At 51.8% G+C, this 27,717-nt stretch overlaps 1 protein-coding gene, 1 long non-coding RNA gene and 1 pseudogene across 3 annotated transcripts in view; 1 reads left to right on the top strand and 2 right to left on the bottom strand.

The window, feature by feature from the left end:
• Nucleotides 1–18,035, bottom strand: part of Efhd1 (EF-hand domain family member D1) — a 53,519-nt gene extending 35,484 nt beyond the window's left edge. Inside the window, exon 1 of one of the 2 annotated variants that reach the window (XM_006984222.4) lies at nucleotides 17,288–18,035. In XM_006984222.4, coding sequence (XP_006984284.2) covers nucleotides 17,288–17,592 — 305 coding nt within the window. In that variant the 5' untranslated portion in view covers nucleotides 17,593–18,035. The remainder of the gene's footprint in view (nucleotides 1–17,287) is intronic. The other variant, XM_042259766.2, reaches the window with a different exon arrangement.
• LOC143268256 (uncharacterized) lies at nucleotides 5,837–6,871 on the top strand. The gene is made up of 2 exons (XR_013043951.1): nucleotides 5,837–6,332; nucleotides 6,643–6,871. It is a non-coding gene; the product is annotated as an uncharacterized LOC143268256 (long non-coding RNA).
• A 9,348-nt stretch (nucleotides 18,036–27,383) lies between the features above and the next one.
• On the bottom strand, nucleotides 27,384–27,496 carry LOC121822193 (U6 spliceosomal RNA; annotated as a pseudogene).
• Nucleotides 27,497–27,717: the final 221 nt, after the last annotated feature.

Raw genomic sequence — 27,717 nt, 5'->3', positions numbered from 1 at the left:
GGGCTGGACACAGGGCCAGCGGCCTCAAAAGACTGCTGAGGTTTTTGCTGCACATGCTTAAAATGCAGAGTAATGCTGAACTGAAGGGTTTAGATGTGGATTCTTTAGTCACTGAACACATCCAGGTGAACAAAGAACCCAAGATGTGCTGACGAACTTACAGAGCTCATGGCCTGATTAACCGGTACATGAACTCCCCCTGCCACATGGAGATGATCTTCGCTGAAAAGGAACAAACTGTTCTAAAGCCAGAAGAGGAGGTTGCACAGAAGAATAAGATATCCCAGAAGAAACTGAAGAAACAAAAACTCGGCCGGGGCGGCGGCGGCGGCGGCGGCGGCGGCGGCGGCGGCGGCGGCGGCGGCGGCGCACGCCTTTAATCCCAGCACTCGGGAGGCAGAGGCAGGCAGATCTCTGTGAGTTCAAGGCCAGCCTGGGCTACCAAGTGAGTTCCAGGAAAGGTGCAAAACTACACAGAGAAACCCTGTCTCGAAAAACCAAAAAACAAAACAAAAAAAGAAACAAAAACTTATGGCACAGGAATAAATTCAGCATAAAATAATACAGATAAAGGTTAAAAAAAAAAAAAGAGTTGCTAGTGGTCATGGTGTCTTTTCACAACAATAGAAAACCTTTACTAAGACAGAAGTTGGGACCAGGAGAGGGGTATTGCTGTGACAGGCCTGACCACATGTTTGGAGGATTTGGACTTTGGTACTTTGGATTTGGAAAGCCTTGGCATGCTTTAAGCACTGCTTAATGGGCCATACTGGCCGGAGCGTGGGAAGACAGTGGTGCTGAGTGATTTGCACTGTGGAGGGCTCGCTCAAGAGGTTTCAGAGGAGAAGAATTTTAGTATGGTGCCTAGAGGCCATCCTTGTGATATTTTGGTGAAGGAAATGGCTGCTTTCTACCATTGTCGGAAGAGTCTGCCTGAGGCTAAAGTGAAGAGTTTTAGAACAGTCTAGAATAGTCTCCGTTGTGTGGATGTTAGTGGTCACTCTAATGAAGATCTATAACGAAAAGGAGCAAGCTGAGCAAGGAAAAATATTTGAGAGGGAAAAGGGCACCAGGAAGTGGAATGGAGCTAAGTCCTGTGTTCAAGGAGATAAACAGATTAAGAATGGAATAAAGGGAGTGGTGATCAGTGCAAGATCCCACCCCAGCTGTTTCCAACTTGTGAAAAGGAATTAAAGAAAACTTTAAAGCCAGGTGTGGTGGGGGACACCTTTAATCCCAGCACTGGAAGGCGGAGGCTGACGGATCTCTAAGGCCATCCTGGTCTACAGAGCAAGTCTCAGGAGCACCAAGTGTAGGCAGTGAAAGACAGAAAGCTGGTGAAGATGTAATTGAATGAGGGGACCATGTTTCCAGCCCCCAGTAAGCAGCAGAACTTGGCAGCTTCAGCCATGTGTGTTAATATTGTGATCCTGGCCCTTGGGGCTGCCCGGCATCCTGATGTGGAGGCCTCCTCTTAAGGAAAAACTCCGCCTCTTTCTCTCTTCTACCTTTCCACTCCCATGAGGTGTGCACCCCTTGACCCCCCCCCCCCACCTCTCTGCCTCTTTATCTCTCTCCGTGGGGATGCAGTGTCTGGTTATGCATTACTGGCTGCCACCACTGCTGCCATGCCCGCATGAAGTGGGTCATCTGCCAGCCCGCCACTGCATCTGCCCAGCATGCCAGCATGTTTCCCTGCACGTGCGGCATACCCTCGGATCCCGCCCTCACCCCACGCTCATAATAAATCATAACATTGGTGCTAGCGACTCAACAGAGGTCCTCCTGGCGCATTTCCCCTGCCTGCTGGCTGAGAGCGCTAGGAGCCCTGGAACCTTCATCCGACACCTGGTAACCGGTAAGCCCCACCCCTTTCGGTAAGCTTCCCTTTTGGCCATTGCTCCAGACGATCGTGGTGCTGACCACTTGTCTTTCAGGCCCTAAGCCCCTCGGGCCTATGCCCTCCGTGGCTCATCGCCATTGTGACGACAGCCCATTGGCTGTCTTGAGCCGTTCATTCTTGCTGACTCTCTGGGACGCTGGAGGTCAGTCTCATTGCGCTGGCTGTCTTTCCGGCTCCTAGCCCCTCGGGCCCTGCCCCATGTGACAGCTTACGGAGGCTGCCTGTTCACGATCATACGGTTCATGGCCTCTGTGACGACGGTCCAAGGGCTGTCTTGCGCCGTTACACCTCATTGTGGAAAAATGCACCTACCCCCCCCCAGCCCCTCCCCGCGGTCCACCCCTGCATGCTCCTCCAGCCTCGGCTGAGCGGTTAGTCATCACCTGCTGCCGGGTTCTTTTCCGCGGCATGCACACCCCTTGCCTCTACTCCTTTCCTTGTCTGTAATCCCATCATTTGAATCTTTTCTCTCCGTCGCTTTGACTCTGTTGCCAGGACCTCTTGTCCCCCTGCAGGACTTTGGTTCGGGCCCTTCCCCACCCCGCCGGCTGCTCCACCGCTGCTCAGAGCCCTGCCCCTCCCTCCTCCATCGGCCGCCTTTCCTCTGCTGCTCCGCGGGCTTGAGAGATGGCCATGTTAACTTGTTAACTTGTCTCTGACTAACTTTTTTTTTTTTTTTTTTTTTTTTGGTTTTTCGAGACAGGGTTTCTCTGTGTAGCTTTGCGCCTTTCCTGGAACTCGCTTTGGAGACCAGGCTGGCCTCGAACTCACAGAAATCCACCTGACTCTGCCTCCCGAGTGCTGGGATTAAAGGCGTGCGCCACCACCGCCCGCTGACTAACTTTTTTAATGCTTCATTTACCTGTTCCTTATCCGTTTTTGTCTTGGCAAAAAAAAAAACCAAAACCAAACAACAAAACCACATGGGCACGTGATCAGCCACCACATTTTTTTTTTTTTATAAATTTTTTATTAAAAAAATTTCTTTCCTTTTACATACCAACCCCTATTCCCTCTCCCTCTTCTCCACTCAGCTGCCATATTTGATAAGGGCAGTCACGTGGTCAAGCTGGTGCCATCTTAAATAAGGTCAAGCCACCATCTTGGCTAAGGTCAAAGCAGACAGGTCATAGGACCTCACCACCATCTTTACTAGAGGCAGCATGAGCCTGGCCTTTGTTCCTCTGCAGCCACGCCTGCCGATAGGGTAGCAGCACTAATGCTTAAGATTTTAAATTTTGGGGCTGGAGAGATGGCCCAGAGGTTAAGAGCACTGGCTGCTCTTCCAGAGGTCCTGAGTTCAATTCCCAGCACCCACATGGTGGCTCACAACCATCTGTAATGAGATCTGGTGCCCTCTTCTGTATACATAATAAGTAAATACATATTTTAAAAAAAAAAGATTTTAAATTTCAACATTAATACAATTCTGATACCATCTGGGTCACAAGCTCAGGATTTTAAACCTATAGGTATGAGTCTACTGCTGCTTTTCAGATGTCCCAGTTCAGGAGTCTTTCTCACGTGTCTTTTCCTGAGGATGGCGGTTTTTTCTCTCCTGGTCTCCAATTACCAAAACTACAGGCCTGAAGGCCCCAAATAAATTCATAAATTTTAACTCCCGTCTCTAGTCTATATTCCAGCAGGCTGGCAGAAACATCAAAGCAGCGGCTATGGAACCTGCAGCGCTTTGCCTGCCGTGGATGCCAACAGAGACTCTTGTCTATGTGATGTGGGCCACAGCCAAACCTAAATGTCCCCTGCCTCTACAGCCAGGTCAGAGGACCACATGCTTCTGACAAATGCCCCATTGCCTGGGTCCTGCACACCTGGGCCCCAGCTCAGCTTGAAGCAGCTATGGAGAATATGTCGTCCTGTGCTTTCTGTTCTCAGGACAGGCTGGAGGGTTGGTTAGGGATGAAAAACCCCTGGCATAGAGGACCAATTAGCTATCTAATGTTCACTGATATTTATTAATTAAAATGGTTCTGCAATAAGACATTTGACCTTCTTTATGCCGAAGCAGGGAGATATTGTATGACCTTAAGAAATTATTTCTACATAAATCATTCAGGATGGAGTTTCTGGTCCACCAAGAGGGTCCTTTTCCTCTTCTCAGAAAGTCCTTTTCTCAGAGTTGGGCCGCACCCTGACTCACAAGCCCCTTTTCTCCTGTTCTCATTCGGCCTTGGGATCTTTCCCTGTCACTTGTCTTTGCCTTCTCAGGAGAGAGCTTAAGAAATGATTATTTCTATGTAAGTCATTCAGGATTACAGTCTGGCTGTACTCAAAGGTCAGCCCCCCTCTCCTTGCTAACTTCATTAAGCTGTAACTAACTGGGAAGCCTGTATACTCAGATTTAAGTCATATATAGGCTCTCAAAGTTATAAATACATCCAACAGATTTTGTTCCCCCAGTCCTCCAACACCTGTAGAGATCTGAGAATAAGACATTTAATGTAAAAGCTTTTTTATGATAAAGAGATGTCAGCTCCTGGTAGCATCCTGTATCTCCTCCAAGAAGATGGATGGCCACAGATCCTTCACCTGTAAGCTTATGGCAAAACCAGCCATGCAGTGAAATGCTGAGATCCTGTCCAGACTGAATTACTGGAGCAATGGGGATCAACTGGCCCCCTGCTGAGACAGGTAGGTCGATCTTCCCAAATTCCTACTCCACAGAAAAATCTGTCAGATCTTCTGGGCCTATCAGCTGAACAAATGCTTCCTTTGGGGCTCCTGCCCCCCCCCCCACCACAGAGAGACTTGGGATCGCTGCCTAGGTAGCTGGAAAGCTGTCTCACTTCTTAAATTTATCCTTCTCAGGTCTGATGATGTTTGATGGCTAGAGTGTATCAGTTTGACAGCCCCAATCCCAAGATTACTGACAGTTCATTAATAACTTTCCTATTAAAATTACAGACAGCTATGCCTCATTCACAGACTTCATGGTACAGGATAGACTGGTTTCAGATATAACTCCAGAGGTTCAAAATTTTAATATTGATAAATGCAGCTTTGATAAACTGATACAACACTGACTACAAACAGTTCTTAGGAGTCCTTAAATTTCTATGTATTTTCAACCCTTTTGCTATGATGTAAATCTATTCCAGCTGTCTTACAGATACCTGCAGGTCCCTGGGAAAAGTTGTGTTACTGCATCAAAAAATCTGGTCTGATGAAACCTAGCAGTTTTCAGAGCCCATTTTAACCTCACCCATTTTTTAGTATATCTTGCAGTTTTCCTCCACTGCCTGGAACAAGGGGCTCTCCAGATATGCCAGCCCCTGCACCAGCTAGCACCAGCTCCAAGGATGCCAAGCCCCAACTGGGAAGGATGTACCCTCACCTCCAGAGAATTGACAGATATGAAGGCTCCTAACATCCTGAAGAACACATCCTTCAATTCCCTGCCAGTACCACCTCTCCAGGCTCAGGCAGGCACCTGCCCAGCAGCTGGACCCTGTTCACCCTTGCCTCCTCTGTACAACCAGGACACTTCTCTGTTCCATTCTTTCTGGCAGTTATCACTCTACCCATGGCTAGCACAGCTCATAAGGCCAATGATAACAATCTATTTTTTTTTTCTCCTAGCAACCTCAAGGCACAGACGCCAGAGATTTCCATGATGACCACTAACAATGCTTCTTCACTCTCGCCTCCCGCCATGCATGACTCCTGGCTACCCCCATCCTCACTTCGCCCCTTGCCAGCTTGAAGTAGCCTCAAGAATTCAATGCCTTTGCTCCCCTACTTACTCCCGTAAGTCACCTCTTTTTATAATAATCAAAATGGAGAAATGTTAATATTCTGATCCTGCCCCTTGGGGCCGCCCTGCGTCCTGATGTAGAAGCCTCTTCTTAAGGAAAAACTCCGCCCTTTTCTCTCTCTCTCTCTTCTGCCTTTTCACTCCCACAAAGACACCCCCCTCCTTCTCTCTCTCTCTCTCTCTGTCTCCCTCTTTCTGTCTTTCTGCCTCTTTATCTCTCTATTATAAAAACTGTCCACGTGGATGCAGCATCTGGGCTGTGTATTACTGGCCACCGCCATCATGCCCGCATGGAGTGGGTCACCCGCCAGCCGGCCACTGTACCTGCTCAACGTGCCAGCATGTTTCCCTGCACACGTGGGATACCCTCGGGGTCCCCCCAGTAATAAATCATAACAATATGGTTCTGGCTTTAGAGTCAAAGATAGAAGAAGGGGGTTATAGAATCTTCCTCCACGACTAAAGAAAGGTGAGGTGCTGAGGCCAGGCATGTGTCAGAAGTATCCCTGAATGGAGGCCTAGAGAGGCCATTGCATGAAGCTGCAAAGGTGAAGCCTGGATTGCCTTTGGAGACCCCCAAGATGTTGGAGATGCCAGAGCCGCAGGATACCTGCTGAGGAAAGCTGCTAATAGGGAGTGGAACCAGCCCAAAAGAAAGTAAGTCAACAAAACCTTGGGGAGGCTATGTGTAAATTCTCCCACTGATGCCAGGTATATCGTGAGGAAATAAGGTTTGGCACCTTCAAGGCCACCCTAAAGGGGCATGATAACGACCTAACAAGTTAATCACATGAGCCTCCTCTCATAAAAGGCCAAGAACCTGCCAAGGAGGTGCTGAGGGACCAGCCAAAAATGTAAATATGACTGGCCAGTTCAGCCTCTGCTGGACTGCTGCTGGAGTCACCAGTTCAAAGCCCAGGTACTCTCATGTGCTCTTGTTTCTCTGGTCATCCCTTCTTTTTTCCAGATGCTGCTAAGATGACCAGGAGAGGGGCTGAAGTATGGCTCAATAATTAAGAGCATCTCCTCCTCTTCCAACTCACCTTGGTTTTCAGGACCCACATCAAATGTTTCAACTCCACCCCCAAATGACCTGACTCCCTCTTCTGGTCTGTGAGGGTTCATGCACTCACATGTGCGCTCCCCCCTCCCCATAATTAAGAAGTAATAAAAGTCTTTTTTTAAAAAAAAAAAAAGATTGCAGGCAAACAAGTTCTCAGCTGTGCCCAGCACACCAGGAAAAACTCACCTGGCTAGGGACCGACTGTTACTTCATGATCCCAGGGTGCTTTTCGAAGGGAGTCTAGGTTTTGCTGGATCCGAGTTGGCACAGGCAGGCTGGCCTGTGACTTGGGACAGGGAACTGAGTGAAAACACCTGGAGGTTTAGAGTTCCAGGTGATTCATTCAGAAAGGAGAGGAAAATGAGCAGAGGGAGAGGGCAGAGGCTCTGGTGGCCTGCAGGATGCCGATCTGAAGCAGCTCTAGACAGTGTGTGTGTGGGGGGGAGGGGTGACAGAGGGAAAGTCCCGGGACATTTTTGTTGGTGGTGGTGGTTACCAATGGTTGAGCTCGGGGTCTCTCACATTAGACAAGTACTCCATCACTGAGCTACATCTCTAGCTGGCCTTGAACTCAAATTGTAGCTCAAGTGGCCTTTGAACTTGAATGCGTCTTCAACCTCAGAGGAGCCGGGCTTACAGGCCTTCCCACCGCACTTGGAAGGTTCTTCCAACCAGAGTTGGCCAAAGGAGCATGCTGTGCTGCAGCCTTGAAAAGTCCTGAGGGGCTGGGCCCCAGGGTAGAGGTGCCCCTGGGACTAGTCCTGTTGGGGACTATGGGGACATTGCCCCCAAACACTAGAGGCTTTCTACAGTCCATTAGGGCTGGTTAGGCAGTGTCCACCCTGACCCCTGATTCCCAGGTCAGGAAATTCAGGAAGTAAAGGGACTGGGGAGGCCAGCTGGGGGAGAAGAGGCGGGACAGAGATGGGGGGGGGGGGAGGTAGAGGCAGCCAAGGGCCACAGCCCAGCTTTAGTGTAAGGTGAGGACTGACTTATGGCTCCTAAGTGAAGGGAGTACACTCAGGCCATCACCCTCCTGTGCTCAGCCTCAGACAGCCATCTCTGCCCCCACTCCTCCTCGCCAACAAGACTTCCTCCCATGCCCTCTTCTAGGCTAGCACCACCTTAAACCCAGCAGCCTTCAGCGTCTAGAATACCCGGCTGGAACCAGTGACCTAATTAAGGCCCCAAACTGCACCCTCGGTGGTCACGCGATCTTGGACACAACCTGAGAAGTGGCCGTTTACCTTTTCCACATCTCACTTACAGGCTTGCGCCTGAGCGGGTCAGTGGCTGTGCTGCAGGGAGGCGCAGGACCCCGCCACAGGTTCGAGTTACTGCCTAGCGCTGGACAAGGTCTTCAGGCAACCGCAGCTGACGGAGCCCAGAATCTCCATAGGAGGTCCCTGCCCCTGAGATGGCCAGGAAGACCCCAGGGAAATGTCGGTCACACTCAGCCATAAAGAATCCTTGACTAGAGACACAGTTAGGTGGGTAGAGTGCTTAGTGAGCATGCTCTGCGCTCTGGCTTCCACCCCTAGCAGCACGTAAGTCAGACGTGGTGGCATATATCTATGATATCCCAACGCCTCCACTTGGAGGTAGAGACAGGAGTATTAGAAATTCAGTCATCCTTGGCTACGTACTAAGTTTGAGGCCAGCATGAATTGCACAACACCTTGCCTTTAAAAAACATTTTTTTTTTCTTTTAAAATATCTGGCTCTAGGCAGGGCATGGTGGCACACACCTTTAATCCCAGCACTGGGGAGTCAAAGACAGGAGGATCTCTGAGTTCGGGGCCAGCCTGGTCAACATAGTGAGTTCTAGGACTGCCAGGGCTACACAGAGAACCCCTGTCTCAAAACACCGCCCCCCCCCCCCAACACACACATACACGTGTATATATATGGCTGATTTTCCAGGAAGAGGAGGGGACCACACAAGAGACAATGACTTGACAGAGCTAAGTACCATCTGCTGGAGACTAGCCAGAGGGCAGGCCAGTGAGAGAAGGGTGGGCTGGCCCTTAAGGGTCAGCAATGAGGAGTCTGAGCTTTGTTTTACGAATGTTCTGTGCTGCTTCTGATCCACAAGGACTTCTGAAAAAGGAGGCAAGTAATAAGATGTGGGTTCAGGCAAGGCCCCTGTGGCTACAACATGCATGACAGATGGATTAGGCCCGGTATGACATGAGGTGGGTGGTCCACTGGGACCTGGAGTTCAGGCTGGCTGCAGAGACAAGAAGTACAGCCATGTGGGTCAAGGGTGGCTGTGATTTAGAGCCTGCGGCTCGAGGTAGAAGTGCCATTAATGAAGAAGACTCCTGACACAGAAAACAGAGTGCAAAGCCATTTGGGTTCAAACTCCAGGTCCACCATTGACTGGGCTGGTGGTCCGGCTTCTCTGTGGTTCCATTTCCTGGCTGCACCGTAAGCATGCTGGGACACCCAATTCAGAGCATGAAACGAAGGGATGAGTTCCCATGCGAGCCTGTATACAGTAGGCACTCTGCATGGCTCCAAACACAGAGCTCAATTTCACTGGGTAGGGAAGCCTGAAACACTTAGGGAGGGGCAGAGAAAGTCACTGCCAAGACCAGGCTGGGCAGGATCCAGGGCCAGCTTCCCCAAGGCCATGACTGAACTCAGCAGGTCCCCATGGCCAAAGAACTTGGGCTGTCAGCAGTGAGATATTTTTGGCAAGAGCTATCCCAAAGCACAATGGGTATTCAGTAAGCACTGTGGCAGGGAGGAGGGAGGGAGAGACTGGGGGGAGGTTGGGGGGGGGGCGTCTCTTGGTGTTTTAAGGACCAGCACACAACAGCCTGTAAGTCCTGAACATTATTCCTCTGCTTCCTGCAATCCAAGTCCAAGCTGGCAGTAGGCCGAGGGTGGGTCTGTGACCTATCACTGGCCTTGGAGAGGGAGACCAGATAGCCACCACACCCTCCAGAGATGAGGGTCACTACATTGGAATCAGACCCCAACACAGCTACGAGGAGCCCCGCTGCCACTCCGCTCGGCCTCCACCCAGTCCCCACCCTGTCCCCAAGGCCCTGCTTAGCCTAGGCCTGGAAGGAGGTCTGTTGCCATCACCAGCACTCGAGGCCTAGCTCTAAGCCAAAGAACCGACCTTCATTCAGAAGCAAGGGATTCCAGGCTGGAGGAGAGAGAGAGAGAGAGAGAGAGAGAGAGAGAGAGAGAGAGAGAGAGAGAGAGAGTGTCAGCAGGTAAAGTACTTGCCATGCATGCCAATACTTGAAGACTTGAATTCAATAATTCAATCCCGGGACCCACATACAAGGAAAAGGAGAGAACAGACTCCACACGGTTGTCTTCTGACCTCTACACTGTGCACCACACATACAACAATGATGCTTTGTTTAATAAATAAATAAAATAGCCCAGGGCTGAGTGTAGCTCAGTGATAAAACACTTGCCTAGCACGCACAAGGCTCGGGGCTCCATCCCCAGCACACACACACACACACACACACACAACTGCTTACACAAGTCAAGGCCTCTAAGTCAAGGGTTAGGGACCTTAGCAACCAAACTACAGGCCCCTACTGAAGGGACAAGGCCCATCAAAGCCATTCCTGGCTTTCAGAGGGGAGGAAGTCAGAGGGATGACCCCCAAGACGCACTTGGTGAAGAACACGAAGGGGACTGAGGCGTGGAGGGGTGGAGGGGTGGAGGGGTGGAGGGGTGGAGGGGAGGAGGGGTGAAGGGGTGGAGGGGTGGAGGGGTGGAGGGGTGGAGGGGTTGAGGGGAGGAGGGGTGGGGTGGTGGAGGGGTGGAGGGGGGAGGGGTGGAGGGGTGGAGGGGTGGAGGAGGGGTGGAGGGGTGGAGGGGTGGAGGGATGGAGGAGGGGTGGAGGAGGGGTGGAGGAGGGGTGGAGGAGGGGTGGAGGGGTGGAGGGGTGGAGGGGTGGGGAACAGCAGTAAGCAGCTCTCAAGGATGGAAGGCAGGCAGGGGTGGACGAGCCCCTTCGGCTGGGCCCTTCAGACTCAGAGGGGTGTGGGGGAGGGTTACCTGAGGGAAGGCTGGGATGACAGTCGACATAACATCCCACACAGCCCCCCACAGTAGCCCATACTCCAGCCTGCCCAGAGACCCATGCCCATCAGCAAGAAGAAAGCACCGGGCATAGATGTGGACGGCAGAGGCAGACATGAGTGTCCCCGGAGAACGGACTATAAGAGCCACCCCTTTTTCATGATAGGATTCCCCAAGCCCCATTGCTGGCCTCCATACCTGCCACCCAAAACCCCTCAGGTAAATAAAATCACTGGTAGGGGCCGGCCGGTAGTGGTCTTTAATCCCAGCACTCGGCAGGCAGAGGCAGGCAGCTCTCCATAAGTTCGAGGCCAGCCTGGGCTACAGAGTAAGTTCCAAGACAGCCAGGGCTACACAGAGAAATTGTCTCAAAAAACCAAAACCAAAACCAAAACCAAAACCAAACCAAACAAACAAACAGAGCAAACCTTACACACACACACAAAGTAGGTAGGCATACAGAATCATGGTGCATTACCTCACTAAAGGATCCTGAGGGATGCCGTTGGGGCCACTTCTCTTTCCTCACTAACAGAAACCCCACCGCAGGCCACAGGAAAGGAGAGCTCCTCCAGCTTGGCAAAACCCATCACAATGCCACGTTTGCCTGGGGGGTCCCTGGTCTGGATGGACCCAGGATGCAGTGCTCGCTCTGAGGTGACAAGGGATGCTTAGGGGACACAGCAGCCACCACCCAGCTGTGACCTCCCTGTCACAGAAATCCTTCAGGCTTTAAAAACTGTTTTCATCTCTCCGTTTTAAAGTGCCGCCCTTCAAATCCCCATACAATATGATGGAGAGGAGACGGGGGGGGGGGGGGGGGGGGAGGAGGGGAAGAGAGAACCGTCAGTCATTCATCTTTCTACTAGAGACCAAGGCCTCGGAGGACCAGCCTGGAGCTACTTCCCAGGGATTCAGGCCAGTCCTGGGTTCCCTGCCTCTCCCTCAAGTCAAGATGGTTAAATGTACAAAATGTGCAAACCCAGTGAGATAAGAACACTTCAAATCCAAGGTGAGTTGCTACTCTTCCTATCGTGTGTGCGTGCATGCGTGCGTGTGTGTGCATGTGTGTGTGTGTGTGTGTGTGTGTGTGTGTGTGTGTGTGTGTGTGTGTGTGCTTGCACTGGGGACCGAGCCCAGGGCCTCAAGCGTGCTGACTATAAATATTCTATCAATGAGCTATGCTCATTCACACTAAAGCTTAAGATGCCCAGATGTGGACACCTCCCTCCAGCTGCCTTAAGAGGACACACTTCACTTCCATGAAAATTCTCAATCTAGAAGAGTTGAGAGTGTGGTTCCATAGTGGAGGGTATGATTGACACGCACAAGCCCTGAGTTCTAGCTCCAGAACCAAAACTAAGAAAGAAGGAAAATCCAGTCATCCACACCCCACACTCCTTTCTTCCTCCTCCTAGGCCGACTAAGGAGGGAGAAAAAGTGAGGATGGAGAGGGAAATCCACGATTTCAGTGGTCGGTGGTGTCCTGGCGACAGGGGAATGTGGCCTGGGCGGGGCATCACGATATCCGCATTTCAGATTCTTAATAAACAGCAACTTTCCTATGGCTAACCCTGCCCTTCCCACCCTCTCTTTGGGGAGCTGAAACAAGCTCTCCGCACTGTGCTGAGAGGCCCCACAGCTGCATGCTGAGCGGCTTGGGCCCATTACCTCCCTCTGCCAGGGGCCTCTGCAGCAGCCAGGCTAATTAAAGTCTCCTCTCCAGCCTGACTGCACGGCCAGCTCGGATCGCATTTCAGCCGTGTCCACACACTATAGGGTCAGTTTCTTCTGGGCCCTTCTCACCCTTTAAAATCAGGCCACTCTTCTGGCTCCAGCAATTCAGTGACACACTTACACGCTTGGAAACGGAGAGGCGACAGCCCCGGCCAGGCTGCCGACGCCTCCCTCTGGCTTCCCACACTCATTAGAAAGTTGTCTTTCTTCTCAGGCACTCCATTTAGAACTCGGGACACTTGACACCTACTCCAAGAACCCAGCAAGCTCCCAGGCTGGGGACCATTCCCTCTCTCCCCGCTTTTAAAGCTTTGAAAAAAAAAAATGTAAGGAACCCCTAGGCCAAGTCATTTAAAACAGGAAAATCAAATATAAAAGACCGAGGAGTGTTTTTGCTGTGTCTAGGTGAATCGATCTATCCTCGCTTCCTTACAAAGAGTGGGTGTGCTTTGTGCACGCTGGTCTAATCTGGTCACACCCTGCAGGGGGCCCGGGGAGAGAGGGCGACATCAGAATGCGCATCTAGAGACTACTGAAAAGTGAAATTCTGGCAAGGCCAGCTGAAGCCAGAGCACTCCTGGCACAGACCGGGCTGGGCTCCGCTGGATCGCTTTTCTACAAGAGACTGGGTTTTGGGAAGGCTAGTCCATGGGGAGGGGGCTGGGGCTGCAGGAACTCCGCGATGAGATTCCTACCTTCCTCAATCTCACTCCTAAATCTCACGGCTGAGGGGCTTGTCTCATTCACTTTCCTTTGTTAAGTAGAATCCTCTCCCCCCATAACACATCCATTCAAACCTTACAACGTGGCCTTGGCTGGAAACAGGGTCTTTGCAGAGGTAATACATTAAATTAAGATGAGGTTATGCTAGATTAGGGTAGCCCTGAATCCAGTGCCTGGAAGCTTCATGAGAATGCCATGTGAAGACAGACAGACAGACAGACACAGAGAGAGAGAGAGAGAGAGAGAGAGAGAGAAAGGGGGTGGGTGGGCAAGTGACAGGGACAGAGAAAGACAGACAGACAGACACTGAGAGAGACAGACAGACAGGTGGAGATAGGAGGCAGGAAGATTCTGCCTGTGGCCAGCAGGGCAGGCAGGGTTCAGCCAGCACCTGCAGAGCAGGCTTCTGGCTTCCAGAGCTGTGAAGAATAAAGTGTGCCTGTTTTCAGCCACCCAGGGTACGGAACTGAGTTCTGGAAGCCTCAGGGAAGCGGGACACTGAGCCAGAGATCCACCCACTGACCCCCGGAGGACCAGACCACCACAACACAGCTCAAAGAGTGGGCTGTCTCTGGGTGTGGTGCTGTGGGCCAGCGGACCATTCACAGTGAGACCCTGCCACAAATGACCAGAAGAGGAAAGACAGACAGCCGAGCAAAAGCCCCTCGGGGTCAGATCCCTTCGACTTGGTGAAGTGTATCCTTAAACAAGAAGGGGGTGCAAATTTTCATGGGGACGAAATGACAGTCAGGTAATCATCTAAAAACCTGAGAGTAAAGCCAGATGTGCTGGCTCATTTCCATAATCCCAGCACGTAGAATGAGGCAGGAGGATTGCTTTGAGTTCAAGGCTAGCCTGGGATACAGACTGAGATGCTACTTCCAAAAGCCACAATAAATAATAATAAGCAATACATATGATTTGAAAGTCAGTGGCTGGAACCAACCCAGTAGGTCTTTCCAACAAGTGTCAGTGAACTGCTGCCCACATACCACAGGACAGCAGGGGACCCAAACACAAAGAACGCTTAAACTGGCTGCCCAGAGGAACTCTCCTGGAGAGCAGAGGAAAGGCCAGGTTTGAACCTCAGAGTCTTGATGGCAGGTAAGCTCCTCACAACCTCCCAGAGAGGCTGGTCAGCCGGAAGGAAAAGGTAGAAAGCCAGGCCACAGAAGACAGGCCGGCACACACTGTGTTTGGGTTTTGTTGGTTTGTTGTAGCACACTGCTTTAGGGGCAGAGGGATGGTGTGGTAAGGGGACCTGAGCTTGCCCCAGCAGACCAGGCTCTCAGGGTCAGGGAAGCAGAGAGGAGCTGATTAGAATGCACTGGTCTCCAGCAGAGTCTGGGCCGCAGGAGACCCAGGCTTTCTGCCGAGTTCCTTGTCTGGCCCAAAGCTGGTCAAGGCAGCACTCTGGGCAAAGTGTGGTGCTTAGAGGGCAAGTGGGTATTCAGGAAGACCTGGGCAGTTTTATATTTTCTTTTAAAAGTCATGCAGAAGGATAGGGGTGTGGCTTAGTTGGTCAAGTACTTGCCTAGCCTACACAAAGCCCTGGGTTTGATCCCCAGTACTACATGAAAGGATATGGTGGTATAAGCCTGTAGTCATGGCACTCAGGAGCTAGAGGCAGGAGGATCAGAAGTTCAAAGTCAAACTTGACTGCATGGTGAGTTCAAGGCTAGCCTAAGATACAAGAAATCCTGTCTCAGAGAAAAGAAAAAAGTAACATAGGGCCAAAGTGGCACACACCTCTGATTTCAACACTCGTAAAGCTGAGGCAGGAGCAGTGCCTTGAGTTCCAGACCAGCCTGGTCTACAGAGTGAATTCTAGAACAGTCAAGGCTACACAGAGAAACCCTGTCTCAAGGAAACAAAACAAGAAGGTGCTGGGCTGGTACCTTGTATGCAAATAATTTCAACAGCTGGAAGCCCAGCCCGAGCTGAGAGAGTGAAGCCCCCTTCCAGAGAGAAGGGAGCATTGTGGACCAGGAGCTAGCCAGCCTCAGCTACATAGTAAATTGGAGGCTGGCTTGGGCTGTATTAAGACCCCGACAAAGAACAAGAAGCGGAGAGAGGGGGTGGGAAGAAAAGATAAATGAACCACGGCTGACGACATCATCACCCAAGTCTCCCAGATCCAGCCATACCTGAAGCTGGTCCAGATAACTCCTAAGTTAACATTCGGTAATGCTGGGTTTTACTGCAAGTGGAAAAAGCTCTAACCTAGCACTCGGGGGGCGGACAGTACAGCTCTGTAGAAATGCCCAGCACAGTTGGGGCTGTCGCTTCTCCTGGAACACCAGTTCACACACTGCCCTCCCCTTAGCTTGATGCGGGGCCAGTGCCTGGTCTTTGCCAGCGCTAACAGGGCTGGGTCCCAAAGACCTCCCGACCCGATGGACTTTATTCCTCTTAGGCAGCCCACTAACAAACAACCTTCCAAAGAGCGTTTCCCAGTAAAAACAAATGGAGCTGGAGAGACCACAGAGCAAGGCGAAGATAAATCTGCCAGGACTGTGGAGGGATCGCCACGCTGGGAACATCCAGGCTAGAGCAGCCCTTCCCGTGAACCGTAAAACCCAAAGTAAATCACTGTGGTCTCTGTCAGGCCACTGTCTGTCCCCGGGCTTTTCCACCTTCGCTCATTCTTTAGTCCCAACTCCACCTTCCTGGGCTGCCCAAACTGAATCCAGAAAACAGTGGCTGGGAGCCAGGCACTGAGAAATCGAGGTGTCCGAGGTACTGCAGGTGCGGTCTGTGCAGACCTCGGAGCGTGAGTCGTGGAGGCGTGCTCGCCACAGAGCCTCTAAATAGAGCCTCCTTGCGGAGGACAAACACATTCCAAGCGCTTTTAAAGACGCCCAAGCATGACCTGGCCAGCGGCCTTCGCTCCCCCAGCCATTTTTCCGGTCTCGGCCCAATTCTGGAAATAATATTAATAGCTTGGTGGCATTTTCGGTGTACGGACTACTTTGTGACCTTAAAAGGCAAAGGTCGGGCCGGCGACATGGCTCAGCTGGTAAAGACGCTTGCTACCAGCTCTGACCACCTGAGTTCGATCCCAACACCTGCATGGCTGAGGGAGAGAACCGATTCTCACAAATTGTCCTCTGACCTCCACATACACACTCACGGTAAATAAATAAGTGTGATTTTTTTTTTTTGAGACAGGGTGTCACTATGCAGCCTCGAATTCACAGAGATCGCCTGCCTCTGCTTCCCAAATCCGAGTGTCACCACATCTCGCTTACTGCTTTCCCGTTTCAAGTGGGGAAATGAGGCCAGAGAAAAGACCTCTCACGTGACAGGCTACCTATTGGGTCTCTGTATGCCCTCCTCTTCCGATGGGTGATCGGATGGGTGATAGGATGACACCACCTGCAGCCACCATCCTAGTGACTAGTAGCAGGAATCAGTCCCCAGCCAGCGGCATCTGCAACCCAACCGGCTGGAAGGGGTAACCGACTAGGAGACGCCCTCAGGAGGCTCCTGGCCCCACCTGAGCCTAGGGATGCCCGTGTCTCTCGAGTTGAAATCAACCAAGTTCTCAGCCTTGGTTCATCCCTCAGACCCGGTGCGGAAGACTAGGATTAACTCTCGCCTTTGTTTTAAAAGATAACAGGACAATCCTGCTAATTTCTCCCTGAGGGATAAAGTTAAGGCTGGCAGGTGAGGTGCGCCTTGGGGTTGCTTCCTAGAAGGTGCTCAGAGCAAATATCTGGACCCGTGTGGGTGGAAGGGGACGGGTGAGTGAGTGGAGCGGGCAGGGGATTCCAAGGAGGGGGCCTTAGTGGGAACTTCGGAGCTGTGCCCGGGAAAGAGAGCTCCTAACTCTCAGATTCCCTAGCCCGCCTAGGTCCCCGATCGCGCGCAATGAACTCCTGTGCGCAAGATCAGCTACATTGGGCCAGATGCTCACTGCACCCCTGGCCCCCTGCACCTCCTCCCAGCACCATCCCACTCGCAGCGCGGCCGCCCCTCGCCCTGTCCCATATCTCCCGTTCCTCGGGGGCGCAGGGCGAGCGCTCACATTTTGAACATGCTCTCCAGATCCCTGAGGAGGCGGCGGCTGAACTCCGGGAACTCGGTGTAGGGGTTGAAGACCTTGCTGCGGCGGGACCGCGCTGCGCCCTGGTGGATGTCCAGCCTGCGGTTCAGCTGGGCGCTCAGCTCCGAATCCGCGCTGGCCATGGGCGCCCGGGCAGGCGGTTCAGGCTCCTGGTCCCCCGCTGGGGCAGCGTAGGGTGCAGGCTGGGGGGCGCCGTGGTTGTTCTCGGCCAACGCCTCTAGTCTCAACCGGCGCTGCAGCTTGCGGGCCAGCTCCTCGCTGGACATGGTGGCGGGTGATGATGGTGGAGCTGGGATGGGCGATCCGGCACCGGGACGCAGAGGGTTGCGCGCTCTTTTGTGGGCTCGTGGCTTTGTGACGCTCGGCGGTGTCGCTCGGGACCCGGCGGTTGGGTAAAACCGCGGGTGGGCGGGGCAGGCAGGGCGGAGCTGCGGCTTTAAGGAGGCGCGGGAGCAGCAGGACTGCCTGCTGGACAGGGGACAAGCGGGTGTCTGTGCGTCCTAGGGGTCGCGTCTGCCTAATCCTCCCCGAGGCTGGGCACTGGAGGCTGACCCGTCCCTCAGTCCAAGCATGGACCCTAAAATCAACTCTGATCTTGCCTCCAGCATCCACCCTCGGGGAACTGAGGGACCTCGTAGTCCCAGGGGACCAGTCGCAAAGACTAGGGAGTTAAGTTTGGCAACCGTTCAGGCAGTTCCATGCTCTTCCAGAAGCGCTCCAACCAGGGAGCTCGCGGCCTGGGACCCGCTGAGATGGGAGAACCGGGCGCTGACCTCCGCACGTCCCCACGCGTGTAGGGGGCAGTCGTTGTGCTGAGGCTCTGGAGTACCAGATGCCCCAGGCAGTGCGGGGCTGCTTCTCATGTAGCACTGAAACGTTTCCACAACAAACTAAAAATACTAAACAAAAAAATAAACAAATTGAGAAAAAAAATTCCTGATTCCCGGGAGGTAAGAGACCAATGCTGTAAGCATCTTGGGTTATGCCTCCTCCGCCCCCCGACACACACACATACACGTTTTTAAAAAGAGGTGAGGGCCAGCACTGTGAAGAGGCTCGAAAATAAATAAGGCAACTTTTAAAACAAGAGATTGAAGTAAAAACAAGCAGCGCCGCCGTCATTCTCCCTAAGGAAGGGTGGTGAGGACTGGCGTTACGTCAGCCAAGCGTGGAGAAACAGCTTGTAAACACGGCAGTGGTTGACTGGGGACCAGCTCCGCTCGACCCTTGCGCTCTGAAGGCTGGGATGTGTCTGTGATGAGCCGGGGCGGCGGGATCTGCTTTCAAAGGGGATGATTTGGTAGCATGTGCATCTTTGGGACCGAGGGCGGGGTGGAGGGGTGGGGGGTAATTCAGAGACTGTGCTCTCAGGAAAACGTAATTCGATTAGCTGGGCGTAGGGGATACACGCCTATAGTCCCAGCACTCAAGGCTGAGACAAGAGAATTCCAGGGCCAGAAGCCAGCCTGGGGTTCATAGCAAGACCCTCTGTTTCAAAACAAAGAAAAAAAAAATTACTGGAGGGAGGTATGGCTCAGTGGCAGAGTCCCAATGCTTAGCGTGAAGGAGGCCCTGAGTTCAATCTCTAGCACACACACAAAGTAAAATATGTTTCTTTTTTAAAGCTGTTCAAGAAAATAAGTCATTAAAATAAACGTACTTTCCCTGGGCATGGCTATTCATGCCTGTGACTCCAGCACTTGGAAGGCTGAGGCAGGAAGATCATAGCAGCCTGGACCATACTTACACTCTTAAGATTCTCTGCCTCCAAAACCAAACCAAATCAAAACAAAACAGTTATTGGGGAGTTAGTAACCATAAGGGGTTCAGTTCAGTAGCAGACCTTTATACTTGTCATGAAAGAGAACCTAGGTTCAAGTTGGAGTGTGTGTGTGTGTGTGTGTGTGTGTGTGTGTGTGTGTGTGTGTGTGTGTGTTTAAAATGCTATTAGGGGTCCAGCAAGATGGGTCTAGTAGATAAAGGTGTGTTATGTGATAACACTTTTCCTGGGGAGACAAAACATACTAGTCTACTCACCCCAGATAAGGAAACCCACTGCAGACCGGATATCATCAAAGTCCAACTTGGGTGAACTAACAAGTTTGATTGGGATTACTTTCAGGAATATAGGTGAGGGGTGACTTGCAGGAGCAGGGATGACTCAAAGACAGCTGCATTACCAAGGCCCACTCCAGCATGAGTGACAGCTCACAAAGCTGGGAAACCGGAAGGACAGAAGGACGCTGCACAGCCTGCAGGCAGCTCGGCAGGCTGGAGAGTGTCCTTTCCCAGTGACTCTGTTCTCAGCCTCGTCCAGCAGCTCAGCGGGTCTCAGACTCTGTTAGGGTCCGAGAGAAATCTCATAAAAGACCATCAGTCATGTATGCAAACAACAAGAGCGTTTATTATTTCCAACATGTTGGGGTAGCCAATGGCGACCCCAAGAAAAGTTCACAGGCTCCTTTTTTGCAGGGTTTGGGGAATTCCAGGGAGGAGGGATTAGCCTGGGGGCTGACTGGTGGGAGGTCCTAGTGGTTAGGGACTTCGTAGTGGCAGGAAAGGGGAAGCTATCTTTAGCTAACAAGGCTATGGGTGCCTGCTGAGCCAGCAGAAGGTCATGGGGCACCTGCTGATTGATTAGAACTGCTGGCCTGGTCCCTGGCAGGGCTGTTAGAACCTGTCATGGATCTGCTCTGGCTCCCGGCTGTCTCAGCTCCTCTCTGGCAGCTGTTCTCCTCTGAGAGTCTACTCCAGCAGGGGGTGGTCTAGTGAATCTGGTCAGTTTCAGGGAGTTCTTTTGTTGTTGTTCACCTCCGGGCTTAAGGAGCACCCATGCAGGATGGGGTGTTTGCGGAAAAGCCTGACAGCCTGAGTTCCATCTCTAGGACCCACCTTGTGGAAGGAGAGAACTGAGTCCAGAAAGTTTTCCTCTCACCCTTACACATGTCCACCATGGCAAGCACGCACTCACCTACCCACATATATACACAAAGTGAATATTTATGTATCTATATCTATCTCTCTCTCTCTCTCTCTCTCTCTCTCTCTCTATATATATATATATATATATATATATATATATATATATATAGACAAGGCCTCACTGTGGAGTTCTGGTTGCCCTATAACTCACTGTGTAGACCAGGCTGGCCTCAAACTCACAGAAGGCTGTCTGCCTCTGCCTCCTGAATACTGGGATCCAAGTGTTCGACACCATGATCAAAAAGCTACTAGGCAAGGCTGGAGAGATGGTTCAGTGGTTAGGAGCACTAGCTGCTCTTCCTGGGGCCCCTGCTCCAGTTCTCAGCACCCACATTGAGTAGATCATACCCACCTATAATTCCAGTTCCAGGGAATCGGACGCCATCTGGTCTCCTCGGGTACCGCCCCCCCCCCATACATACATTGGAACCTACAGTCATGCACACTCTTTAAAAAAAAAAAAAAAAGTTAAAATAAATAAATAAATAAATAAATAAAGGCCCCGAGGAAGCATCCTCTGGTACCTTGGAGGTGACATTTCAGTAATGACCGGCAGATGTGCGGGGGCCTGACTGGGCTGTGGCTCACAACACCAGTCATGTGGCTGGCATCGGATTCTCCCCTTCATTGCCAGCACACTGTTCCTCACACTTGCTTCCTGTCACTGCCGGCTAGCCAGACTGGCACCTGTGATGCTCCTGGCACAGTCCCTGAGGCCCAGACCTGGCACAGCTGCAGGAGAATCCTCCGAAAACTCCACATGTAAACGTGGAAGCCAAAGTCTGGGGGCTCTGATGCCTCAGACCTCCCAGGCCAGGCCAGCAGGTTCCAACTCCCCGGGATGCAACCCTCCTGGGACCTCTAGGCTCTGGTCACCCACAGCTATGATTTGGGGGACAGGCCAGAGCCTAGGGACCAAAGGGACACACCGAGGATGTCCTAGGGCAGACACAGATTACCTGGGTGATGTCAGCTGTCTGTGACTTACAAAGCCAGGAGACTCTGGCATGATACTAAAAGAAGAATGTGTGTGTGTGTGTGGGGGGGGGATTTTGTGGCATGGTCTTGCTGTGTAGCACAGACTGGCTTCAAACCTGCCTTAGTCTCCCAGGTGTGGAGATTACAGATGTGCACCACCATAGCTGGTGTCTTAGGTTTCTGTTGCTGTGATAAAGGCACCACCACCAAAAGCAATTTGGGGAGGGAAAGGTTTATTTGGTTTGTATGTCCGACCACAGTCCATCACTGGGGGAAACCAAGGTAGGCACTGAATTAAGGCAGGAACCTGGAGGCAGGAACTGAATCAGAGGCCATGGAGGAGTGCTGATTACTGACTGCTCCCCAAGGCCACCTGCTCAGCAGCGGCACAACCCCAGCAAACCGGGCCCTCCCACATCAGTCATCAATGCAGACAATGCCTGCAGACTTCCCCACGGGCAATCTGATAGAAGCATTTTCTCAGCCGAGGTTCCTCTTCCCAGGTAACTCTAGCCTGTGTCAAGTTCACAAAAAAACGTAACCAGGACAGATAATGAACAATGCCCTTTCTTGTACCTCACCTGACACAGCCCTCCCACAGCCTGGGCATGGCTGCAGGAAGGTCCCACCCCACTTAGCAGCCATTCCCTCAGAACCCTTCTCTCCTGCTCCCACACATCCATCCTCAACCCTGTTAATCAGCTCTGAGTTCCAGCCCCGAGGGTGGCTCAATTCTCCCCACCCCCACTCCTGCCCCAACCAGGTTTTCCCAGGTGATGGTACCTTCATTTTCAGGAACTTAACCCTCTGCCCACCTGCATGCAACACTGATGATCAGGTCATCCAACAGAAAGAAGAGACATGGCTTTTGTTTTTTAAATTTATTTTACTTTACTTTTGATTTTTTTTTTTTTTTATATCCCAGGCTGGGCCTTGAACTTACTGTGTAGCTGAAGCTGGCCTTGAATGCTTGTTGCTCTGACTTCACTTTCTAAGTGTCTGGATGACAGATGTGCTCCATTGTGCTCTGCAAAGTATGTTAAACTTTGCAGTAGCCAACAACAAAATGTGTAAAAGAAGGTCTGAGCCGGGCAGTGGTGGCTCACACCTTTATTCCCAGTGCTCTGGAGGCAGAGGCAGGTGGATCTCTGTGAGTTCGAGGCCAGCCTGGTCTACAGAGCGAGCTCCAGGACAGGCACCAAAGCTACACAGAGAAACCCTCTCTCGAAACAGAGAGAGAGAGAGAGAGAGAGAGAGAGAGAGAGAGAGAGACACACACACACACACAAAGATGAAAATAATTTTAATATATTTTATTAAATCCAATATGTGCCGAATATTATCATCCCAACACGTGAGCAATATTAAAAATATTAGTAAGTATTTTATATTATCTCCCTTCCCACAAAGATTTGAAATGTGGGGTATAGGCTGTGAATCTGTTCAGTGGGGACTGGGGAGGGGTACAGTGGGTAAGGGCACAGCTCTGGCAGCTCTTCCAGGGGACCATGTCAGGTGGCTCTCAACTGCCTGTCACTCATCTCCAGGGGATCTCTGCCCTCCGAGCGCAGCTGTACTCACAGGCTAGCCTCACACAGACACACATATACACATAATTTATAAATAAAAATAGCTTTTAGGGGTTGGGGATTTAACTCAGTGGTAGAGCGCTTGCCTAGCAAGCACAAGGCCCTGGGTTTGGTCCTCAGCTCCAGGTTAAAAAAAAATAGCTTTTAAAAAAGCAGCTCAGTGGTAGAGACGGAGAGCAAGCACCAGGCTCTGGGTTTGAGCCCCAGCAAGTTGGTGGGGGAACACTAGAGTATACTTTACAATTAAGGGTATTTCAGGTGACATTAGCCAGTTCCCAGGGCTCAACAGCTATGTGGGACAGGTGGCAGGCAGGCTTACAACATGCGCACTCTAGGTCTAGGGCACCTAGGAGGAAGTTGCCTCTCTCACTGTTCCCGCTGCCAACCCTCACTGGGGATGTGTTAGTGCTTCTCAGGTCTCTGCTGTGTCCTCTGGACCCTGTCATTCCAGCAGTGTGCAGATCCACCCACATCTACCCAGAGTTCTGTGGATCCCTAGACCTGAGTGGGAAAAATGCAAGTGGCGTCGCTGCTCCAGACACTGTGCCATTGAAGTCTGGGGCCCTGGCCACAGGAAGCTCATAAGAGTGGGTGGAGCTGCCTCTCCTTCAGAGTGGACTAGTCCAAAGTTGAAAGGTTTGCGTAGTGTTCGGCATATGCTGACAGAGTTTCTTTTAGAGGTCTGGGGATACCACACTTCATTCAATCCCCCAAATTCTTCGCCTCAAAAATAAATATTGCTCAGTGGTCGAGCATTAGTCTGGCATGTGCAAACAGCCACAGCCACAACAAAACCAACCAGGGTGGAGATCTGTAATCTCTGTCCTCTCTATCCTAGCTCTTCCCTTTAGACGCAGAACAAGGACTTCTCCATCATGGCCACATGAGGAGGAGAGGCATGCTCTAAACTCAGCTCTTGTCACTTTGCGGCCACATGCCCTCGAATAAGTGCTTGAACTCTCTGAACTCCAGTTTGCTCCTCTGCCCAGCAGAAACGATGCCAGGGCCTTGGAGGGCGGAGTGTGATGGGACGCGTGACAATCACTCACTGCTCAGCACACGTCGCTATCGGACCCACCGCGGTGGACGGGCACAGGGACTTGCAGGGGGTGGGTGGGCAGGCAGCTCCAGCCCCAGGGCTTTCTGCCCTCGGCTGTAGGCACTGAGCCAAGCTGGAGGTGGGGAGAGTTTAGGACCTTCGCCACATTCCTGCCATGCAGAGGAGGCAGCTTGGCCCTCCGGCTTTCTAAAGCCAGAGCCAGGGAGAGTGGTTTGGAGACACCAGGGAATCCCCGTGCCTTGGGTTTTGAAAACTCTTGGTCTTTGCAACTTCTCTACCCACTCCAAAGTTGTTCTGCAGCTTAGCTCTTAGCTCCATGCCTCTCTGAGTTAAGCCACACTCCCATTGAAAGGTTGTGTCCCTGCCCCCCACCGTTTTTTCCTACCCTGCCTGTCCTGGAACTCAGTCTGCAGACCAGGCTGGTCTCGAACTCACAGAGATCCTCCTGCCTCTGCCTCCCGAGTGCTGGGCTTAAAGGTGTGCACCATGTCTGGCAACCCGGTAATTCCTAAATTCTCTTTGGTGGACTAGGACAGTGGTGAAAGAGGTCTGGAGCATGTGTTAACACCCTTCTCCCGTAGTCTGGTTATCACGTGGTCAGGAAAAACAGCCTCAGAACAAATTCTGGTAAAGCAAGTTCAGGCCTGAACTACAAAATACAACAAAAATCCATAAACCCTCTTAAATCAGTGGCTTGAAAGAGTGCCATTAAAGACCAAATGAACAGGGCCCAGTGCGGAGGAATGGAGGAGGTGCCCTCAGAAGGTGGCTACGTCAGAGAGACTGCATGCTCTCGAAGGGAATGGTGGGGTCCAAGCTCCTTATTCTCTGTTTGCCTCCTGATGGTTTGCTGCAGACCCCCAGACGATGGCGCCGGCTGACCATGGCTGCAACTTCAGATGATTGTCTAGAAAGATGGCCAGCATACCACATATATTCAGTGACAGCAGCCCCCTCCTCGCTCTGTGTGTGTGTGTGTGTGTGTGAGAGAGAGAGAGAGAGAGAGAGAGAGAGAGAGAGAGATCTAGGGCTTCAGGGATACCAGGCAAACACTTTACCAGTGAGTTGACCTTCAGCTCCTTCCTGGCCTGCTTCCTTCCTTCCTTTCCTATCTTTCTTTCCTCCCTCCCTTTATTTTTTCCCTTCCTCTCTCCCTCTCTCCCTCCTTTCCTTTTTTCTCCCCTGAGACAGGGTTTCTCTGTGTTAGCTATGGCTGTCCTGGATCTCACTCTGTAGCCCAGGCTGGCCTGGAACTCACAGAGATCCGCCTGCTTCTGCCTCCTGAGTGCAGGGATTAAGGGTGTACGCCGCCACAGCCTGGCCCTTCCTTCCCTTTTAAATACAGTTTTATTATGTAGCCCAGATTGACCTCAAACTTTGATCCTCCTGCCTCAGCCTTCTGAGGCCTGAGATTACAGGTGTGAGCTCCCATGCTCAGATCCTATGTTTTTTAAATGGTGGTAACATTGCTATCTAAACCATCGGATGCACCAGCCATTGTGGCTTGTGTCTATAATCCCAGCACCTGGGAGGCTGAGATCGGAGGTCAGAAGTTCAAGATCATTCTGAGATACACAGCACGTTTGGAGCCAGCCTAGGCTCCATGAGACCCTTCCCCCAAAACGTACTTTTGAAACCAAAAATTCCTTGCCCTCTTCCCCAGCCCCTGGCAACTGATCTTCCATACTGTCTCTAGGAATCTGGCTCATCTAAGTTCCTCACACAGGTAGACTCCAGCAGCGCCTGTCCACTGAGTGTCTGGCTAGTTTCTCTGAGCTGAGGTCGCATGGTGCTCCCTGTTGTAGCCTGTGTCGAGGCTCCTTTTTTTCTAAGGCTGGTGATAATGCCGCTGTGTGTGTAGACCGGGCTTTGTAGGTCCAGGAGTCTATCTACCCAGAGTGCCTTCCTCCTGTCGGCTGTTGAGAAGAGGTCACCATAGAGTTCTCTCTGTGTCTGTGTCTGTGTCTGTGTCTGTGTCTGTGTCTGTCTCTCTCTCTCTCTCTCTCTCTCTCTCTCTCTCTCTCTCTCTCGTGTGTGTGTGTGTGTGTGTGTGTGTGTGTGTGTGTGTGTGTGTGTTAAGCCACACCAATTGCCTGGAAGGATGCTGTACCTCAATAAAAGTTTATTAAAAGAAAATGACTATGCTATTAAAAGAAACTGTGTCATTCAGCAAAGCATTGCTTCAAAGACTTGGGACATACAGACTATCAGAGGCCCCCACAGCCTCTTCTCGGAGAAAAAGAAATCTGCTTTACGCCTGACAGCACCACCCAGGGCCAAATCTGGACTGGGCATGGCCAGACAGGCACAGGCAAGCTGCAGCAGGGACCTCCACCTCTTTAAATACAGACCCTAAGCCTGGAGTGGCCCACGGCTGTGGCTATGTGAGACTATCTCAAATACCCTCAAGGACTAAAGCAGAAGATGGACTGGTGAATACAGGTGATACCAGCCTTCGCCCGGATGTGCATCTGTTCAAAGCTGCACACGGTGTTGCATCTATTGCGTGTGTAACACCACCACAGCACACACATCTAGCTCGGCCTGCAGGTGAAGAGGGCGGTGTGAAGACCGGGCTCTGAGGATAGGGTTGAAGGCTTCCTTTAGATGGTAGGAAACCCGCGTCTCTTACTGAAGCCCACGCGGTTAATTGTTTATTTAACTGAGACAACAAAGGAGGAAATGGAGATGGTTTAGCGGTTAAGAGCGCTAGCTGTCCTCGCAGCGGTCATGGACCTGCTTCCCATCCCTGTACCAGGCGGCTCACAACTGCCTGCACCACCAGCTCTGTGGGACTCCACCGTCTCTGACCTCTGGGCACCACCCCCCCCCCCCCCCACACACACACGCTCACCCCCTCTGCTGGACCTCAGGCAGGGCTTCCACAAGGAGGCCAGGGAAAACCACTGCGTACCAAGGGGACCAGGACAGCCCCAGAGGACACAGAGACCCTTGAGCTGACAAGTTGGCAAGAGTGAGCCTCCCACCCTTCTGCATAAGCAGGGTCAGGGCAGACACACCTCTCTGCCTCTGGCTGTGCGTGTCCGACTTGGTTCCTTCCTACCGACCAGCAGCAGCTTCCTGCTGGGTGGACATACCGCAGCTAGCTGACTGTTCGTGGTGAACACGGGCGCTGTTTTTGGTTTGGCCTGCGACTAGTAAGCTGCTGTGAGAATCGGTCTTTGCGACTTTGTGTGGACACACGCTTCACGCTGCTAGTTACTGCGAGTAGAATAGCAAATGTTTTAAGTATTATGCTTCGGTTAAGACGGTCCCACTTGCCCGTGTATAGAAGTTTCAGAGGTTTGTGGCTGTTCAAAGCAGGGGTGTTGGGTTCACAGTCTCACTGTGCTTGTCTAGCGGTGTCTGAGACCAAACCAGGGCTTTAACACCAGGCAAGCGCTCTGAGCCCCACCCCCACCCCAGCCTCTTTTTTTTTTTTTTTTTTTTTAATATGGATCACATCACAAACTTTTGTGTTATCCTTGTGCAGGGGCCATACAGGGCCCTTAATCTTCTCTGTTGCTCCAACTTTAGTATATGTGCTGTGGAGGAGAACACTGCCTTTTCTGGGGGTATCTTGCTATGTGACCCAAGCTGGCATCAAATTCTTCTTCCTCAACACGAGATGTCTTCTGCCTCTACTCCTCTGCCTCCTGAGAGCTAGGCTTACAGTGTGTCGTCATGGCCAGTTTACGTCCTCTGGGGAATCACAGCCAGGGCTTTGCTCATCCCAGGCAAGTTCTCTAACAAGTGAGCCACACCCCCAGCCTCCCCGTGGT

The sequence above is a fragment of the Peromyscus maniculatus genome, chromosome 13 (assembly GCF_049852395.1).
Source record: "Peromyscus maniculatus bairdii isolate BWxNUB_F1_BW_parent chromosome 13, HU_Pman_BW_mat_3.1, whole genome shotgun sequence".
Classification (NCBI taxonomy): Eukaryota; Metazoa; Chordata; class Mammalia; order Rodentia; family Cricetidae; genus Peromyscus; species Peromyscus maniculatus.
The sequence above is the reverse complement of the archived record's forward strand: the minus strand, read 5'-3'. Positions and strand labels throughout refer to the sequence as shown.